The sequence below is a fragment of the Excalfactoria chinensis genome, chromosome 6, assembly GCF_039878825.1.
Source record: "Excalfactoria chinensis isolate bCotChi1 chromosome 6, bCotChi1.hap2, whole genome shotgun sequence".
Classification (NCBI taxonomy): domain Eukaryota; kingdom Metazoa; phylum Chordata; class Aves; order Galliformes; family Phasianidae; genus Excalfactoria; species Excalfactoria chinensis.
The window spans coordinates 5,463,732-5,479,824 of record NC_092830.1 but is presented as its reverse complement, the minus strand read 5'-3'; the positions used below and the strand labels follow the sequence as shown (position 1 = coordinate 5,479,824).

Sequence of the window (16,093 nt, the reverse complement as noted above, 5' to 3'; positions counted from 1 at the left end):
TGCTGCTGTTAGAGATGATACACCTGAGAGAGCATTTCAGGGCTGAATTGGCACAAGACGTGAATGAGGCTTCAAGGAAAAAAAAAATAAGCAAGAAAGAATTAACCTCTGTCTTGTTAGCTGTCTTACTTTTTCCCTTTGAAGTGTCAGTTTGTGGTTTTGATAAATGTCAGAAGCATTCTTCTCTCAAATAAGATTCTTCCTGCATAATCTGGTTCTGTGTTGTTGTTTTTTCTCCTCCTTCCAAAGATTACTTTGTCTTTTCTCTGGTTTCTAATCGGACAAGTGCTCAAGAAATCAGATGGATTTGACAGCCAAATCTGTTTCCTGCTGAATTAGTTCTGTAAGGGAACTAACTATAAGGAGCCAGATGTCAGTATATTCTTACCTGCAGCTACGGAAGTTCATTAATTTAATAAAATAGGATCTAAGCAAAAACATCAGGAGGTTTGTGTCCCTCTCAACCTCTTTCCCCTGACTTTGCTACAAGAGTTCAAACTTGTTTATATGTATGATCTCCTGTGTTACGACAAATAGTCTTTTATACGTACAAGTCAGCCAACTGCAGCCTAGTGTCTCTAGTTCCAGGCATGCCAGTAATTGAGGCACGTGTTTAAATGGATTTCATCTACTCAAACTAGAAGAAAACTCTTTCACGTGGAGTATGACTTAGAAGCTTTTTCTGTCCAAGTAAATTTAGTTAACATTAGTTTTCAAAGTCATGCGATGAGCACTTGTTTGGGCTTCAGTTTTTGTTCTGAGTTTTCTTTCCAGCTGTTCCAAATAACCTATTGAGTCAGTCTGTTTTCAGGATTCTCAAGCTTTTAAAAGCATGTGTAACAAGGGCTGGGGGAAGAGAGAGAGTGCACCTTGGCTACCTAAGGCTGTTTTAGTCTTTGGTAAAAGACTCAAATGTGATAGATGAGAACTTGATTGTTTTCTTAATACTGAGGAGCACAAACCATGAACAAGAAGAGTTGGGCATCTGTGTGAGACAGGAGAGCAAGCAGATAAGTGCTGGCTGTTAGGGAACTAGGAGAAAAGGAAGACAACATGGCACACTGCATCAAGGAGAGGCTATGGGATTGCTGAAATATGCTGAAATGTTTGTAAGCATCATCTTAAAGGAAAATGTCAGTTTGAGTGGAGATACTTCAGGTTGTCTTGAAGATCTTTGGAATACACTTAACATTAAGCTTGACAGCTCAGATTCACACCAGGTTCCTTGCATGTGGCACGGGGCAAGCCTTTCTCTTGGCAGAAGCGTGAGTAGCATTCGTTTGGTCACATCTCTTAAATTCTTTTGCAGGAGTGTAGTGTTGTTGTCTAAGTGAGTTATCCATGCACCATGCTGCACTTCTGTTTGGATCTGAGTTTCTTAGCTTGAAGGCATTCATCGTGTACATCTTGGTGTTGTGGAGATTTAGAGTGTTTTGTTTGAGACGGTCTGTAGGTACTGAAGAAAATATTCCCGAAATTAGGGGAATGGAATTACTGTGAGTGCACTACAAAGAAGTTACTCCATTTGTCTGATTCCTTAGTTAGAGACCATTATCGCCTGTAACCTTATGACTTCTAACATAAAAACAAATAGGAAAGCTGTTACTGGATAAGCAGCTCAGTCTAGTAGCTGATAGTACAAGCTGGAGCCAAAATAAATTAACTGTAAGAAAGCACAGGCAGTGTAGTGGCAGCTGGGAAGGAAATAAAACTCAGAAGGTTGTAATCCCTTAGAATGAGAGAATAAGAAGTCTCAATGAATGCCGCTTTTCCCCTCCATCCTTAAGGAAGCGGTTCAGTCGGTCGTTGTCCAGCCACAAAAGGATAATATGAAGAAACAAAAGCAAATTGAAAACATTAAGCCACTGCTGCCCTAGCACGTTATTTTGCCTGTTAACCTGATTATTCTGCCTTCCCATGTGATAGATGGAGGTGTCCGAGCTTCTGTTCTGTATACATAGCTTGTTTGGTTTGATGAGCTGTCAGATTTAGATTTAAACTCTACCATGGCTATCAACCCGTGCTACCTCAGATTCTTCTTACTTGAACTGTCAGGCATGCTCATTCATTACATTTTGGAGGACTAGTTTATAGTGACAGGGGGCCATTACTTACAGCAGTGTTTAGTCAGGCCTGTTTGCTGCACTATAAATGTTCATTTTGCAGAATTGCAATGCAAGTGTGGCCAAGAGCTCTCACCTCTGCTGCTGCTTGCTGAGCCATTTGCACCTTACTGTTTGGAGCCCCAAATCATATTCATTTAATCAATCACCCCAGTGCAAATACGGCTGGAATCACTATGTGGGTTCTTTGGAGCGAGACAGTTTGTGTTTTCTAACTGTGATTCCATGTAGCTTTTCCCTTGGAAATACCCACTACTTTTACTTCATCCCTAATTTGTTTTTGCATTATTGGAGGGCTATTAATAACTCAAGATGCAAATATCAAGGTTTTAAGAGAAGGCAGCTTCAATTTTAACTTTGGCATAGTTGTAACCTTTTGAAGTACTGCAGGTGTTTAAAAGCACTTTACTGAATCAATGCAGATCTCTCTGTAGTGGAAAGTTTGCTTCATTAGGATACTTACTTAACAGCTTTGCTCCATCTAAAACATTGTTTCCTCAGTGAGAAGAGTTGCTTTTGTACTTGGCTGACCAGTGGACTGCCCGCTACCCTTTCATGTGCACCTTGCACCACATCAGTAATACAGGGCCTTTAGGTAGGCTGGATTGACTTGCTAATGCAGTGGAACACAATCCTTCAGATAACTATCCTGTGGGAGGATAACCCTTCTGGGGAGAAGTTAAAGCTGTGCTTAAGTAGGACAGTATTTAGGATCAGGAGTGCTTAGGCTTCCTGGTGCTTCAGCCAGAGGAGGACAGACGTGAGGGTTCCTTGGCAAGGTTTGTGAGCTTAGCACTCAGGTAGATGATCTTTATGTTGTTCGATCTTTTGAGTGACTTGTGGCAGTGCAGCCCTTTAAAAAACAAAACACAACATCTCATACTCATTTATTGTGTGTGGATGTAGGAATAATCTACCTGAAGTCCAGTGAAAATGCATCTGAGCATTTACAGCTCCAGATCTAGATGGATTTCTAGTGGGTATCTAGTAAAAATAGCATTAGGATGGTGAGAAGAGGCAGCACGGTTTAAGTTATAGAAGTAAACTTCTTAGTTACGTATTCTGCATCAGCTGAGCAGTTGCCAGCCCTGCATCTGCTTAGGGAAGAAACTGTCTCACGCTATTGTTATATTGTCTTAAAAGAAGCATAAAGAAAAGGTTGAAGCCTTGACAGTTCTGACAAAGTCCGGTGCCACGATGTGTCACCAGATAAGTGATACTGCATATTCTGTGGCAGTCAGCAAAGCATGGCAGCCACTATTTATGTGTCAATTTTAAAAGAGAGGAAGCGTTGCCCGAAGGGGAGAGAATATCAGAATTTGACAGCCCAGCAGACATCAGAGGTTAAATGTCACCTTTTGAATAGATTTAACTTATATATTCATTTTATTTATCGAGCTTTGAATTTCAAGTCCTTAATGCTTATTTTGTTTCTTTTTGGTATTTAAAAACTCTGCACCTAAGAACAGAGTAAAGTTTCCTGCTAGAGCAGATGGTGGTAAAGGTGAGGTGACTGTTTGCAGTATCTGACCTGTACTACATAAAAATGTAAGTTTGTATGCAGCCAATGGAAAGAGAAACGTTTAACCAAAGTGTTACATTTCTGCTCTATGAAATACTTTTCAGATCTTTTAAGCTTGCTGTTGTTTGGGAGTTCTTGTTTTAGCTTAAAACTTCTGTATATCTCCCTGTACAGCATACACAGTGTATGGGGAGTCACTGTGTAGGTACTGGCGTTGCTCTTCGATTTCCTTCCACCCTTCCCTGCCATGTGTTGTTTGTTCTTTGAGTATTTTTATGTTGTTTTGGGGTTCTTTTTAAACCTTCTGGGCGCACTTAGTCTTTAGTATTGCTTCAGGTAGGATGGAGTAATGCAGAGATGCTTGTGTAGTTATTTTAATGATCTTGGAAGAACTGCAATTGGTGGCATTTAGACAGTGTTTCCGGCTTGTGTCGTATGGAATGCAGTATGCTTTACCAAGTAAAGGTCTTATTTTCCTTTGGTTGAGCTCAGAGCTGGCAGCTGTGACTGAGAAGAGAGATTCCAGGTCAGTGCTGAGCCAGTGGCTCTGGATGTTGGGGGAATGTGATGGGATTGAACAGCGAGGAGTGGCCAGTCTTGTATGCTCTTGCAGCATTTCATGTTGCAGATGCTGAGGACCAACAGGCTGCCCAGGGAGGTTGTGGATGCCCCATCCCTGGAGGTGTTCAAGGCTGGGTTGGATGTGGCCCAGGGCAACCTGATCTTGTAAATGTGGAAGTTTGGTGGCCCTTCCTGGCAGGGGTTTGGAGCTTCATGATCCTTGAGGTCCCTTCCAGCCTGGGTCATTCTGTGATTCTGTGACCATTGACGAAGCAGCGTGTCCTTAACAGGGCTATGTCGTAGATGCTTGCCTTAGACTATGACCTTCACTATCAAAGGAAATGGAATCCTTTGAATGCTTTAGTGCTCATGTAATGACTTACATGATTTGTGTTATGAATATAATTTATATGATTTTTTTTGGTCATGCATTTTGTTTATTGTTTTGGAAAAAAAAATAGTTGTTCCTGTACTTCAAGCTAGAGGGTTATTGGTAGGTAAAATTCAGTGAGATTCTGTGATTAAAAAATTCTAAGAATTGGATTTGCATTAGGCTAATAGGGCCTTCTTTCATCTCTTTTGAAAGGGCTCTGTTTTCAAAATCTTTCTGTATGTTTTGTCATTTCTGAGTTAAAAGCTTTTCAGAGTGGTTGTTTATTTACTTATTTCCCTTTTTAACTAGGTTCTTGAAGACGCAGAGGCCCAGCATTTATTCCAATCCATTCTTCCTGATATGGTCAAGCTGGCACTCTGTCTCCCTACCATCTGCACACAGGTAAGCACATGCAGCTAGCTAGCAAAGTGCTCTCAAGCAGATCAGTTTTCTGTGAAGTAATACTCATAATTAAGGTCAAGGGATGTATTCTGTTATATGCTTAATAAAAAATAGGCTTTTGTATTGAACATAGCTGAGGCCTGGGGAGCAGAATGGATCACGCACATCTTGTATTACAATCATACTTATCAAGTGGAGTACTTGAACAATGTTAACACATGATTTTTGCATTTTAGAACTCTTAATCATAGCAGTAGCTTTTTCATAAAGCCTTTCCTGGGAGCATGGTTTGTTCTGTTGAGAGCGTCACAGTACTTGTGCACATTCCGACTTCAGTTCTTTGCTGTTGTAACAGGAATCAGTTCCGTAGGTCTTAAGGCTAATGAAAACCTTATGGCGAATGATTTCATTGAAGTGAATAAGATTTAGGGTGTATGGTAACACATTAGCAAGGTTAAGGCTCTAACTTGTATGCTCCTTTGTCATGCTTTTCTTAATTGATTTTGTTGAACTAGAGCAGCAGAGTCTCCTTGCTACCACTTATAGACAATTTCAAACAGTGCAGATATTTCTTAGGCACTTTTTTAGCTAGTCACTGCTGGGAGGAGTTTTTTGATGGTGTTGGCAACTTTCTAAACACATTTAAGCACAGGACTCACTAGGTCATGTAGTAATGCCTATAGTAAAGATAAGTATTTGTAGCATTAGGCAGTATAAGTTGTCACAAATTTTGTCAGACCTATTTTCTTGTCATATGTAAAGCTAGAGTTACAGAACTTACTGGAGAGAGCTTTTTAGGCTTCTTTCCCCCCTCTCTGTGACTTCAGACATCCTAAGATGCTTGCTGATTAAATAGCCAGAAGACAGAATGAGATACACTGTGAATGTAATAATTATAAGAATGAAAGAATTTGTGGAGTCAACAGAGCTGTGTATTCAACAGTGTAAATTAGCAACAGCTTCTGTATTCACAACTAAAGGGATTAAGTCGTGTCTGTTTAGTTTCCTGGAGCTAAGCTAATGGTGATGGCTGAGAATGTTGGAAGAGGCAAGTCAGAATGGTTCTCTCCCTGCTATCAAGAGGATTTATCATAACTGAATTCCTTGGTAAACAGATATTTTGTCCATGTTATTTTGTAAATAGAACATTGAATATGACTTGAATATGACAAGGGAAGATCTGATATCAAGAGATGAAGCCTAATAAAAAGGAAGGTGGTAATACTTAAGTTTGATTTGCACTCCTTTGTTTCCCTTTAAATTGGAGAAACTGTTTAGAGTCAAAACACCAAATAAAAGCCTGAAATTAGGCTGTGCTTTTTCGATTGATTACAGAAGAACTGTTAATCATATACTTCCTGCAAAGGTTATCAGTCTGCTGTTCTGATTCAGGGAGACCAGGAATAACAAAATCGAGGCATTGGGTGACAACCGTGGGATGACCTCCACCTTTCTTTGTAGATTGTGAAGCTTGGTTATTGTAGCTGAAAACACTCCTTAGGTTCTTAGGTATTCAGCTATCAAAGCTGATTTTTTTTTAACTTCAGTTTTTAAGATTGCCCAGGAACTGCAAGTCCTGCGTGTTTTTTCCCTTCAATTTCCACTGATTTTGTTTGATAAGTTTTGTTTTCTTGGTCTCTTTTTTTATTATTGATTAGAAATCTGCGGTTTGTCAGCAAGCTTTTTCCCAATTGTCTTGAATAAACTGTTCTTGACTTTAATGGTTCTGCTGATTAAAGGGTTCACCAATGGCTTAAATTACTCTTGCTCTAATTTAACAAATGTAATTTTGTGCTCCTGTTTTTTCTTTTAAAATGGGTAAGCTAATTATTTTTCTCTCTCCTTCCCTCCCTTTTCTCCTGGTCCTCCCTCCCCCTCACCTCTTTTGTTCCCACTTGGTAGCCAATACCTCTACTGAAACAAAAGATGAATCACTCCATCACAATGTCACAGGAACAGATTGCTAGTTTTTTGGCCAACGCTTTCTTCTGTACTTTTCCACGTCGCAATGCGAAGATGAAGTCTGAGTATTCTAGTTATCCAGACATTAACTTCAACAGGTATGGCACTTGGGAAGAAATTGAGCTGATAATCCTTCAGTGACAATATTGTTGTCATTCCAGAAACTTGTTTCTTCTTCCATATTGTTAGAAGATTGTTGTCACTATTTTTAATGGTTTACAGAGCTTTTCTTTTCTTCCTCATAGCCCTTTGTCTACAAATAGCGTATTTCAAGTGAGCTTTGTATATTTTATATACTATATATTTATGTGTGTGTATATATATATATGTATATAAATGTGTGTGTATATATATATATTTCACATATGTTATATATGTGATTTCTTTGTATCACCAATGATCTGCAAATTGACTCAGATTAACAGAACTTGATTCTTCATCAACTTAGGAAGGTTTTAAGACCACAATATGAGTTAACTGATGATATTTTGAATTCTAAACAAATGCTTATTCTTTTTTTTCCTCAACACTAGCATGCATACACATTTGATTAAAGATTTTCTAGCATCTTATACTTCTTAAGTGTTCTTAATTCAGTTAAGGAAGAAGATAGAGGCTGGGGGCATTTCCTGATGCAGAGTGATAAGTCCACACAGACTTCTGATTAGAAATACGAGTGGGTCAACCTTATGTTTAAACTCAGATAGTTATCTGGATGTTTTCTTACTGCCTTGCAGTTAATACATGTAGTTTATATGCTCTGAAGGCCGAGATGAAATATGAAGGTAGTGTTACTTGTGTTCCAGCACACTTGGGCACTAAGCTCTGTCTTAAGAGCCACAACAGGCTTGAACTTTCCTAAATAAAGCAAGTCAGTTGTACTGGTGCAATAGTAATGGTTTTGGTGCTTGCTGTGGTGGAGGGCTAGAATGAGCTTATCTGTACAGAGTATTCAGAAGAGAGACCAGAAAACTGTACTTGGCAAAGGTTTGCTGAGCAGATTTTTGTTCCGATGGGGCAGTGGCATACAGAAGAGAAGTGTTAGTGGGCGTTTGTGCCTCATACAGCTCAGTGTGTTCATAGAAACAACTGACTGGGGAGTAACCATCCAATTATTAGAGAGGCTTATGTCCAGTGCAGTAGAAGTGTACGGTAAGGGTCTGGAAAGGCTTCCATTTGAGTGCTCCATGCACATACTTTTAGCTGATTTTTATTTTAAATTTTGTTTTAAGGACTTAGAAAGTATCAGGCTTTTATTGTGTATTATATATCAATTAGTTAAGTTATGAGCCTCACAATGAAATGCTGCAGTCACTGGAATACATTCACAGTCAGTGAACATTGCACAGGTACATAAATGCACAGCGCTGCAGTGTTAGTAGTAGTGGTTAACTCAGGACGTGATAATTTGAACTACTTAGAAATAAAATAGCCTTTTCTGTGTGTTAGGGGAAGGAATTACTGCCATAGATTTAAAAAACCTGTAAAAGCACATAAGCATTCAGAATTTATGCCTTATTCTGGTCAGTCCTTGGTTTTCTCTTATTTGGTCTCTAAGTGCCATCGCTCAAAGTGAATTCCAGTATTACTGTTTTGAAGGAGTAATACAACAGTCTTCAGACCTTCCTCTTACTTTATATATGATGTCATGCTCAGCTTTAGGCCATGTAAGGTAGAATGACACTACTGTCTAAGTGCAAGAACGTTTACCAAACCGGAAGAAAGAAGGAAAGACAATGTTCTCTTTTTCCCAAGGATTAAATGTCTGTTCTTCAAGAGTTCACCAATTTATGCATTTTTGTTTAATAAGAACTATTTCCTTCTTAATACTTGTTATTTAATCATTTGTTGGACCTATGTTTTTTTCCTTCTGTTTGTTATCAGCTGCAGAATGCAGGTCAGTGCAGTAGGAAAGGTGTCTGGCAGTAGCTAAAAACAAGAGTGTGTCCATGAGAGGGGAACTGAGGGGAAGCTTGAGCTGAAGCTTGCCTAGTGGTGAAGAGAACCCTACAAGAAGTTACGCTGTTTTCCATCACATTACGGTCTGTAACTAGACTTACATGGACTCGTAACTGGTGGGAAGAGGATGGACCATACCTCACTTATTTTTTCCTCTTTCCGTCCATCTTGTATTTTCTCACCCTAGGAATTTAGTTGGCTAAGAGCAAGGAAGGACAACAAAATACCATGTTTTCAGCTGTTTCCAATTTGCGAACATGACAAGGTTTGTTTCACTGCTGCGTGTGCTTTTCAGGTTTTATAGAAAAGCCTTTCGTGAAGCTGGGTGCGCTCAAAAGGCAGCAGGCAATAGCTGAAATTGAAATGCTTGTGACTTTTTTCCTCTTGATACTCGTGTTTTGATTTAAAGGCTTTGGGGACTATTGCTCTGCCCTGTTCAGCAATGGGCATAACAGATTGTTCTACACAGCAGCTCTTTTCCCTCACAGTCTTATTGTCTGCAGTTTTTTTCCAGACTTGGTTCTTTCCTCAGCATAATTTGTCTGCTGCATGACTGTGAATGAATTACTGTGTTCCTTGGGCACAGGAAAAAAATCTGCCATGGTTCCGTAGTGAAGCAAAATTACTGAGCGCGTGTGAGAGAATTTAGTTGTAACGAATGTTCCATAATTCCACTATACACGCACTTTCTACATTAATACAAAAGGCTTTCATCCCTTCCCTCTTTTCTTGAGACCGAAAAAATGGAGTTTTGTGCCTTAAGTTAGAAACGCGACTGCATAGCCTCCGTCTTTCTTGTGCTCTCAGCTTTATGCAGCAATCGTTCTGTCATTCGCTTAATACAGACTGATGTTTAATCAGTAACTGTTTGTGCACTTCAGCTATGTTGTCTGTATTTTTTTCTCCCCTTCTTTGCAGTCTTTCCATCCATAGGTTTTTCTGGTATTAAGGAACATGTTCTACCCAACACCCCTAATCAAGATGCAAATCTGACATAACAGCAGGTGCTCAACACAGAATACTGAGAATGTACTTTTTTCTCTCTGTTCAGCTTTTCCTGGTGCACCGGTGCTCAGCACTGTTACTGTAGCGATGATGGCATATTGTTTGAATGCACTAACAACTGCATCTGACGGAAGGCCATTCTAAGTGTTAGTGTTAACATAAATCATCTCTGCTTCATCTGTCTCTCTTGCCAGTTGAGGAGGGGGGGACAGAGGGAGAGTTCCACAATTGACACTGTAGCACTTAGTTTAATAGTATGTTGTGACACCGAGTGCCTGTTGTGATTGTTCATCGTGCTATGGAGGCCAAGTCATTCGTATAATGAAATACTCTGTAATTTAATTAAATTCTTCCCTTTAGGACTTGGCGAGGATTGGCCTCTTGCAGTTCTTAAGTTATTAATAACATAATCCATTAAAAATGTAGTTAATAAAATGGAATTCCTAGTTTAGCTTTGAAAGGCAGGATATTTATGAATTCTAGTAAATGGAATAACATCTGTTCGGTGGCCAAATAGTATTAGAGCATACAAAATAGCATGAGGCATTGCTTCTATTTAAACCAAACATAAAGCCAAATTTCAGAAGTTCAATCTTCATCTCGAAAACATTTATATAATATAATAACGTGGAAATGGATTGCGCAGCTTTGTGCCAAAATATTCCATCAGAATGGAAAGAATTGCATTTGTCCTCTTAATGTTCTTACTGATCCATTTCTCATAGAAGCTGTATCTCGCTTGAATGTGAAGGATGAGTTGCATCAGCTCTTCTGAGGTGATCTCTACAGTTGTGATGATGGTTGCATTTGAACGCAGTTTCTTCTGGTAATACTGAGAATGCATCTTTACTATCAGTAGTTTGTGGTGGTTTAGCCTATCATTTTCATAAAAAGGGAGGAATGCTTATTGTCCCTCCCCTCTTGAAATATATGTAAGCTAAGAGAAAGCGGTGCTCTTTTTTACATTTATTTCTGAGAAAATACTGAAACGAATGCAGTGGAGCATCAGGTGAGACGGTTCAGTGGAGGTTTATCATGCCCCTGTTGACTGAGCTATCAGACCTGCCTTGCTGCCATAGCATCTCATAATTAAACTACAAAGCCTGATAGTACGTAGAACTGTATAGAGAAATAAAAACCAAACCAAGAACCAAACAGCAGTCTTATCTCAGTTCTCTGGTTGACCAAAAAGAGAACTGGCGTGTCAGAGACCCATTTTGCTTTTGCTGTACCTTTGATCTGTTCTTAGCTGTAGCATCAAGTTACAGGAACTTCACTGTCCTTTCTCAAAGAGCTGCTGTAGTTAAACTGAAGGCATTAGGCATCTGTAGTAGCTGCCATCAAAGCAAGTGAGGCTGTATTGTAATTAAAGACGGCGTGTCTAATAACACAAACCTGGTGGATCTTCTGGCATGTATGTTGGTGAGGTGCTCTGCTCTGAAACGACCAGTATTCCAGTAGGACTGACTTTGTTCATCTTTATCAAACAAGCTTTTAAAGCAATTTCAAGTGATTGGGAATGAGGAGGGAAAAACAGTAATTAAGATATATATGTCTTTTATGGAATGTATAATATATGAAAGGAAATGGGCAAACTGTATAGTACGTTTATACAGGAGAATTGAGATCTAATTTACCAGTAATGCAATTGTCTCTTCATAAACAACATCAATTTTGCAATGCTAATGAGTATTCTCTGGGGAATAAATTATCTGATGACTTTGAGAGAACTTGATTTGGACTGAGAGATGCATTGCTCGTTTGAGAAGTGGCTCTAGGTTTGTTACTATGGTTTTAGATGCTGAGCCTAGAAAACCAGTCCTGTTTCCCTGCCTCAGGCCTGTGTTCTTATTAGTACGGATTTAAGTAGAGTATCATTTACTGTAAAACATTAAAATTGGCATTTTTGTGTGGCAGATGATGAAATGGTCTTCGAATAGATCGGTTCAACAGGACACCATTCTTAATAAGTCTAGTAATTGCTTTAGTGATTACACAGTGCTGTATCCGAACACCTCCTGGTTACTTCAGTAGATGCAGTAATTCATGACAGAAGTGATTTCTACTGTGCTGTGAGATGTCTTGCTCTAGATGCTTGGTGTAAAACATTGCACAGTGCTGTTTAGTGCTGAGTACTTGGGGTTGGCATCTCAAGAGTCTCTAATCTGAAGATGAAGTTCTAATTAAACACAAAGGTGCTGCACATTCTTAAATAACTTGATATGATGATGGTTGATACCTGTGACGCAACAGTAAATAAGAAAGTGCCTGTGAGGTTGTATGACTGAATATATTGGTTTTCTCCTACTTGATGCCAAGGGAATTCAAACCTCTAAATTGCTTTTGGTATAGGCTGTTTTAATACGTAAGGGTGGGATTCATGCTATTAAATGAACATACACTAAGCACCAGATAAACAGAAGCGATGTTACCTGACTTGTGTAAGTTTGTGCAACTGTAAACATCAGTGTGTTATCAATGCTGCTTTTTCCTGATATGAAAACAGTGTCACACCAGATACTCTGAAGAGAACAGTTGCTTCCAGCTGAGACTAACAAGCCTGTCAAGATGTGTAAGGTGGAGATGGTGACCTTTCCTTTTGTGCTCACTAGTTGCTTTATCTTCTTCATTTCTGGGCAGGTCATCTTGTTGGGCTTATCGACTTTAGACTGATATGTCCGAAGTTCTTTATTGATGTTTTAGTATTCTGAAAAGCCTTATTTGTAGTTCTCGCTTCAAATACTTTCAGTAGCAACAGGACGTTATAGGAAGGATCTATATTTCATACTGAACTTGCCCTTTTCAATTTGCTCATCTTAACTTATGCAATCGACTTGTAATCGCTGTCTGGGGCGGTGGTCTCCAAACTCTTCTCATCACACACCCTTTACCAGGAAAAAACCAATTCTGATATATGGTCATTTATTTTTTCTACCATATGCACCTTTATTTGTGAATTCTATACTTGTACTACTGTGCTAGTATGGTCTATGTGGTATGAAACTTGCTTGAAAATAGAGGTAGAAAACTATGAGACAAAGATGAACTGAACCACGGTTTCCAAATTTCACTTTCTTTCTATGAGTGGTACAGAAGTATTTTTTTCTTATATTCTAGTGGGTTATTACTTCCCCTGGGATACTTTTGTGACCTGTATTGGAGATCATGGATCTAGGGTTCTTCACCAAAAGAGACCCTGCACAGGAATGAGATATTGTGTTTCTCTTGGCAAGGGGAAATGTAGTAGTGGTAATAGTGAAACACTTGCTGTTGTCCCACTTGTTAAGAAAAGTCTCCAGTCACTATCCAGAGCTATATTGTGTCTTTTCACTGAACAGAAGCTTTAGTGATGTTGCAATGTGCTTTAAAATGTGGCTGGATAATTATGTATTCCCACCCCCAATACACAACCAGTGATTATATATAAATCCTAACTACAAATCCCATATCTGAGGAGATTCTCTCTCTGTTCATGTTTACTATAGATTCCCTACCCTTTTGATACACTATCAACAAGTAGTCTTAAATATACGTGTGACTGAAGTTACTATGAGCACAACTGAAGAAGAATATCAAATAATATTGTAACAGAACTGTTACTGAAACCAAGTATTTTGGCCAGCTCTGCTTAGTGGTGTAAATCAAAGCTTAGAAAAAAGGTTGCTTACATTTTTGACAAGGAAGACCTTTCTTTTCCCTCTCGGTACATGATGGAGGAAAAGAGATTGCGGGAGAAAGATGGTAGGGATGATTCACCGTGCTCCCTGGTGCATCTGATGTAATCCTAAATGATTCATTTCTTGTGCCAATTGACACATGATGAGTTTTTCTTTTAGGGTTGCATGATTCACTGTGAAGTTTTAGTAGTTCAAATAGAGATGGTTACCAATTGAGAATGCTCAGCTTCTAGATGTAAATAGCCCTTGACCTTATAGAGAGCTATAAGGTTTGGAAGTTAACATCTAAGCCTGTTTCCACCCCTGTGTGTATGTGTGAAACGTAACAAGATAGAAAATCTAAGATGCCTGTTCTATTCATTCTTCAAGTATTTTGCTATTCTATACAGTTCTGTATCTTAGGATAGGTTCAGATTTGCACGTTAGAAACATTAACGTATGCTGATAAGTTCAAACAAAGCGCAGCCTGTGGTTGGGAAGGTACAGGCTGGGGGTGGGACTCTCTCTAATTATTAGCGATGAAAGTGTTCATGTGGCCACAGTGACTTAACAATATACTTTTGCTGCGCTGTTGGCACATCATCTGTCTCCTGTTTTTAAATCTCTGACCTTGACAAGTCAGAACACCTAACTGCATCCCTATAGGCATATCTCTCTAATACATCTTTGATTTGATTAGCGTCGCTGCACAGCTCTGTTTGGTGGTCAGCCCCACAAGCTTTGTGCTTTGGTGTCTGGCTTCTTGCTAAGTGGGAGTTAGCTGCATGGCAGCAAGAACATCTTGTGCAGAGCAAAATTACCTTACGCATGCAGTTAGAGGTAATATTTCAATTGCTTCAGCTGAAAGTGGGGCTTGCAGTACTTTGCATTTGATTTAAAGCGCATTTCATTTGGCTGAGTTCTTTAATTTGAATTAATGCTTTTTTTGGCCTTGGGTTCTTGTCAGTAAATTGGTTATGTGGTTATATTTTTGGCTAAGTTTTTTTTTTTTAAGTAGGATCTGTGTTCCAGCACTTAAAGAAGCATTTATTTTATTATTGATGTCTTCGTATAGCTTTGTTCTCCATAACACAGGTATCTGATCCAGAAATAAAACCTTCCACAATGTTTCCTAACTGGTGATCTCCAAAACAGTGTCCTAGATTAAGATGTTCCTAATTTTGCAATATTGTCCTCTCTTAAACTGATGGGAGCAGGTCTGGGCCGTTTCTTATTTCCTTTTCCCATGCATTACTTTGTTCATAGAGATAACTGGCTGTTTACACTGCATCTAGAACGGTATGGTTGCACGTATATGTAGAGTGTAAGGTTTAATATTTCTCTTCCATTTTTACTTCTGAGCTTAGTGTAGCTTGAAAGCCTCCTGAAACTTTGGCATCACTGCAATATGATGTAAATATGTAAATATTATATATCTAAAAGAACATGTGAAGCAGCTGAATTCACCTGAACTAATACTGGTAACCCTTAATACAAATAGGTACCTCCTATGAAGGTATATTGCTAATTTTTAATGATGTATGGTTATGGGATGCGTATTGCTCCTAGGTCAAAATGCAGGTGACTTTTGAACCTCGCTGTATTTTTCTCTCCCCAACTGCAAGGGGAGTAACCCCCTGCACCACATAACGCCTGTGTCAGAACCTGGGCCTTTCCAAAATCTTTTGTGCTGCCCTGTGATATTTATATAGTGCTTTGTGGCTAGAACAGAAATACAGATCTCTCTTATTGTTACTGTAATTCTGGAACATGTTTGGGGAATAAATCTGCTGTAAATTAGATTTTTTCAGAAGCAATTGACATTACTGTAGCTTTGATCCCAGGAGAAAAAGAAAAGAGCTGTTTATCACAGCTTTTACTGCAAGAAAAGACAGGCTAGTGCTGGACATCTCGGGTTTGTGTATACATACATTAAAATACGTGTGTGTGTGTGTGTGTATCTTTGTATATTTGGTTGAAATGCCCTACTGGCAGCGACCACGTTTTGGTTTCATCCATTACAATTACTTACCAAATTAATCTCCCTTGCTGTTGCCGTTTAGCTTGATCTGCCTTTTTCTAAGCATAGTATTTTCAGCTCTGGACTCTCCCTGCACAGTTTGCTGGGTATGCTGAATCATGTAACACCTTTATGACATGAAGAACTTACTATGGAGAATTTGCAGTGTTAGGGTGATTTAAAGCTGAAGTGAAGGGGCAAAAAAACCCTCTGAAGGTATGTCTGGGCTGGTATAGAAGTGAACCAGTTTAAAGGGCTTGTATCAAATAAGACTTGCAGGTAAAAAGTCAGAGATAACTTAGGCATTTAGATAAAACCTGCATGCACACTGTAACTTTCTTTTCTGCATCCCATATTAGTTGAGCAAGCACAACCCAATCCTAGACCTTGCAGATGGGTCCATCTTGAAGTAGGTCATACACATATGAAACTTGCTACCTTCAAGTCCTGACTGGTTGTTCCAAGGCTGAAGTTTTTCATAAGATCTTTTCAACCTTAAAATTAGCTTCT

General features: G+C 39.1%; 1 protein-coding gene across 2 annotated transcripts in view; it reads left to right on the top strand.

The window, feature by feature from the left end:
- PARG (poly(ADP-ribose) glycohydrolase) overlaps positions 1-16,093 on the top strand; it is a 54,224-nt gene that overhangs the window by 16,147 nt on the left and 21,984 nt on the right. For both annotated transcript variants that reach the window (XM_072340291.1, XM_072340290.1), the window contains exons 8-9: positions 4,889-4,981; positions 6,884-7,041. In XM_072340291.1, coding sequence (XP_072196392.1) covers positions 4,889-4,981; positions 6,884-7,041 — 251 coding nt within the window. The remainder of the gene's footprint in view (positions 1-4,888; positions 4,982-6,883; positions 7,042-16,093) is intronic.